Genomic DNA, 3,751 nt, shown 5'->3' on the forward strand with positions numbered 1-3,751 from the left:
TTGTTCCTGCACTGTCAATCTCCACCATGCGAGACTCGTGCCTGCGCTTGGACTCCCTCAGCTCCTGCAGGGAGATAGACGGTACAGGCATACTTGAGTTATAGAAGAGGGTGTGAAGAGGTAACCTCATAAAACAGACTGATCTCAGGGTTCCATCAGTCTGGTTTACAAGGCTAGTGAAGAGGACAGAAGAGGAAACAAAAGAAGGGAGAGAAAAAGAGTGAGATAGATGAGGAGCAGATCAGAGGAAAAAAAAGGAAAAGAGAAAAAATAAAGTTTGAGGTAAAAAGAGACAGAGTGAAGGGTCAAGGGAGAAAAGGAGAGATGGTGTAAGAGTGAGGTAAAGGAGAGTTTCTCACCTCTCCGTAGATGTTCTTCTGGAACTGCAGTTCTTCCTTGATGGTCTGCAGGCGGTTCTCAGCGTCCACTCTCCTCAGCATCTCATCCTGAAGCTGCTTCTTAGCGTCGCTCAGACCGGTCTCCAGCTAAGGGACAGAGTTTAAAGTTTGATGTTTAACTTTAGGGTTCTGTTAGATTAGATCAAACATGACTAATTTGTTGATCTGAAATCAACTGTCTAGTTATCAAAATCGCTTTGGCGAGGAGGAATAGAGGAGCTGCATGTAAGATGTCAATACATGACTGGGTGAAACTATAGTTCACTGATGTGACCAGAAGGTGGCGTAGGAATATTATTCATTTCTGAGTTCATTGAGAACGATCCACGGTGATGCACTGACCCTTGTTACAGCACTAGCCCCAAAAGTCATATTCACAATTGACAGTTTTTAAAAGTAAGTAAATAGTTTTTCTTTATATACACTGGAAGATTTTTTATTTTTATCAATCATATGCAGTTTGAACCCTGTACCTGAGGAGAGAGTACGCAGTATGTGTATGTTTCAGAGTTGTCAAAGCTATCCATTAGGCCTTTACCACTGGTCTCTTACCTTGGCTAGCTGGGCCTTCAGGTCCCTGACCTCAGCATCTAGAGAGCGTTTCTCCCCCAGGGCGGTGGACAGAGAGGCATCTTTAGAGTTCAACAGAGCCTCTAGATCCCTCAGCCGGGCCAGAGCTGCCTCCAGGTCCGACTCCTTCTTCCCATTTCTGTTCAGACAGAAATACACAGGTAGACAAATACATCAGTTTCCTGTTTCACTAACACGGTCCGTGTTTGAGCAACTTATGTCTAATGCAGTATGATTACAATAAATGCTATTATGAATTTAGGCTCTTACAAAAGAGTCAAACTGTTTAGTAACCTCTGTACATAAACTTCCCATTGACAAACATTATCCACATAGGTTGCGATTCTGGGATAACATACTCACTACCTGTGAAAGACTCATGAATGCCTTGAGCTGTCCTTAACTGAACTCCCATCATATTGAATAAATTCATTGACAGGAACAAAATTGAATCAAGCTCACCGTGTTCTAAATGAAGGCCAACATAGGCACTCCTGAGGGAATCCCAGTTAAATCAAACAGTGGCTGCAGATCCAACTTTTTCCTGCCTTTTTTTCCTGGACTAAAAGGTCCTGAAGCTTCAGCGCATGCGTTTCTTTACTCACACATTTTTGTGGTCTCCTTCCCTTCACATGATAATTCTTCAAGTGTTAATGGTGAAACGCCCATGCAGCATCTGCATTCCAACCATGAGCTCAATCAGTTACATTTTAGTCATTTAGCAGACACTCTTGTCCAGAGTGATTTACAGGAGCATTTAGGTGCCTTGCTCAAAGGCACATCAACAGATTTTTCACCTATTCAGCTCAGGGATTCCAACCAGCTACCTTTTGGTGACCTGGCCCAACGCCCTTAACCGCTAGGCTACCCTCCCGTTTCATGGGGATATGCAATTAGATCTTTAGTTACGAAGTTGTCTACAGTGTTGTTTTGAATGATAAACAGTGAGCAGATTTGAGAGCAGATGGTGTTAAGAAACTGTAGCATAGCCTGCTTGTGTATTTCTCACGTTTTGGCCACGAGAGAAAAATGCAGTGGTGTTTTGTCCTTACAGTAACGTTATACTCTGCTATTATATTCAGTTATGCCAAATACTATAATTATGTGATCTTGCAGACATTGATTGATTCAGCTTTGATCTAACTTTATTAAAACGAGCACTAGTCGCCGGAGTAGTCGGACCGCAGCCACGGCCTAAATCAAAAACGTTCACATTTGTTTGCACGTGCGCGTTTTTTGTGTCTGACCTCTAAAGCAGGCATCAATTTGCAGTAGTGGTAAAAAAAACTGAAACTTGGACCCGAACCGTGGAAAAACTATATAGCCAAACAGAAGAGGATGGGGAAGTGGTAGCTTGAGCTTCATACYAGTTTGGCTAGCGCTCAGTGAAACCCGAGCAGGAAATAGATTCCCCGTTATTACATTTGGCCCCTGCAGTTCAATGTTCATGGTCACTAATGACGCCCATCTGCTTGGGAGATGGCTTCCAGACCACTAACCCACCACTCAGCCCTCATGCTCCCCCAGCCACTGCCAGCCTACAACAACCCTCTCTACTTCCAAATGTATGCACGAATTCAATAAAAAGACACACAAAATCGGAACCATATGTACACGCCCGTATAGCCTACCCCCGCACAAGAACACACATAGTCTACAATGGAGTAGAAATATGCTCTGGCACACACYGAGTAGCCCTCGTCCCATCTCAGATTTCACAAAGGCCCAGAGAGCACTCATGTTCAGCAGGGTGAGTGATTGATGGACTAATAGGTGGCACCATCACGGCCACCCACATTTGCATGAAAACAAAGACCCAACGCATCATCCTTCGTGCACAGGAACACAAACACCCATACATATATTACAGTGATAATGGACAAGATCCAGCAATTAAAGTCTGTAGAAAGGGCCCATTAAAAACATTGTGTGCATTTTTAAATCAATAATAACTTAGCAATATGTGGCAGTAGACTGCCTAGTCTGATCTGAATTAATTCAACCAGTATTCTTGATTTGTAGAGGCTTAAGGAAACTCTACCCATGTCTAGATTTGATTGGGCTCTACTCATTAGACTTTGACAGACACTGGGGTCATATGTAGCGTATTTTCCACCTGTGTGGATGGAGAGGATCAGTCTAACAGCTTGTACTGATAAGCCTGACTGACAGCGACACACAGGAGAGCTCAGTGGGATGTGAACAAGGAGTCATGTGAGGAATGTGCTGGTACTGTCGCCGGACAAGGCCAGGCAGGGAGAGATGGAAGGTTTCTTTTCCTGGAGAGTGGGCTAAGAAGAAAGGAATTATTTCCGGTCGGCTCCTGTGCTGAAATATTTCCACTGAACTGCAACAAGAGCCACTGTTTTAGATAGGCTTAGCTCTTATGTCACAGATGTGCACACATACAGTGGGGCAAAAAAKTATTTAGTCAGCCACCAATTGTGCAAGTTCTCCCACTTCAAAATATGAGAGAGGCCTGTAATTAGGTACACTTCAACTATGACAGACAAAATGAGAAGAAAAAAAATCCAGAAAATCACATTGTACGATTTTTTATGAATTTATTTGCAAATTATGGTGGAAAATAAGTATTTGGTCAATAACAAAAGTTTCTCAATACTTTGTTATATACCCTTTGTTGGCAATGACAGACGTCAAACGTTTTCTGTAAGTCTTCACAAGGTTTTCACTCCTTGTATTACTATGGCCTATATCATCTCTCTAAGCTATTCGATTACATTTTTTATTTAACCTTTATTTACTAGGCAAGTCAGTTAAGA

At 42.7% G+C, this 3,751-nt stretch overlaps 1 protein-coding gene across 1 annotated transcript in view; it reads right to left on the reverse strand.

Moving 5' to 3' along the window:
* Positions 1-4: 4 nt before the first annotated feature.
* LOC111965113 (lamin-A) overlaps positions 5-3,751 on the reverse strand; it is a gene marked incomplete at its 3' end in the record, with an annotated part of 25,141 nt that continues 21,394 nt past the window's right edge. The window contains exons 3-5 of the mRNA XM_023989116.2: positions 951-1,107; positions 360-485; positions 5-64 (exon numbers count right to left, since the gene is read on the reverse strand). Of these exons, the coding sequence (XP_023844884.2) occupies positions 5-64; positions 360-485; positions 951-1,107 (343 nt within the window). The remainder of the gene's footprint in view (positions 65-359; positions 486-950; positions 1,108-3,751) is intronic.

This window comes from Salvelinus sp. IW2-2015, linkage group LG6.1 (genome assembly GCF_002910315.2).
Source record: "Salvelinus sp. IW2-2015 linkage group LG6.1, ASM291031v2, whole genome shotgun sequence".
NCBI lineage: Eukaryota > Metazoa > Chordata > Actinopteri > Salmoniformes > Salmonidae > Salvelinus > Salvelinus sp. IW2-2015.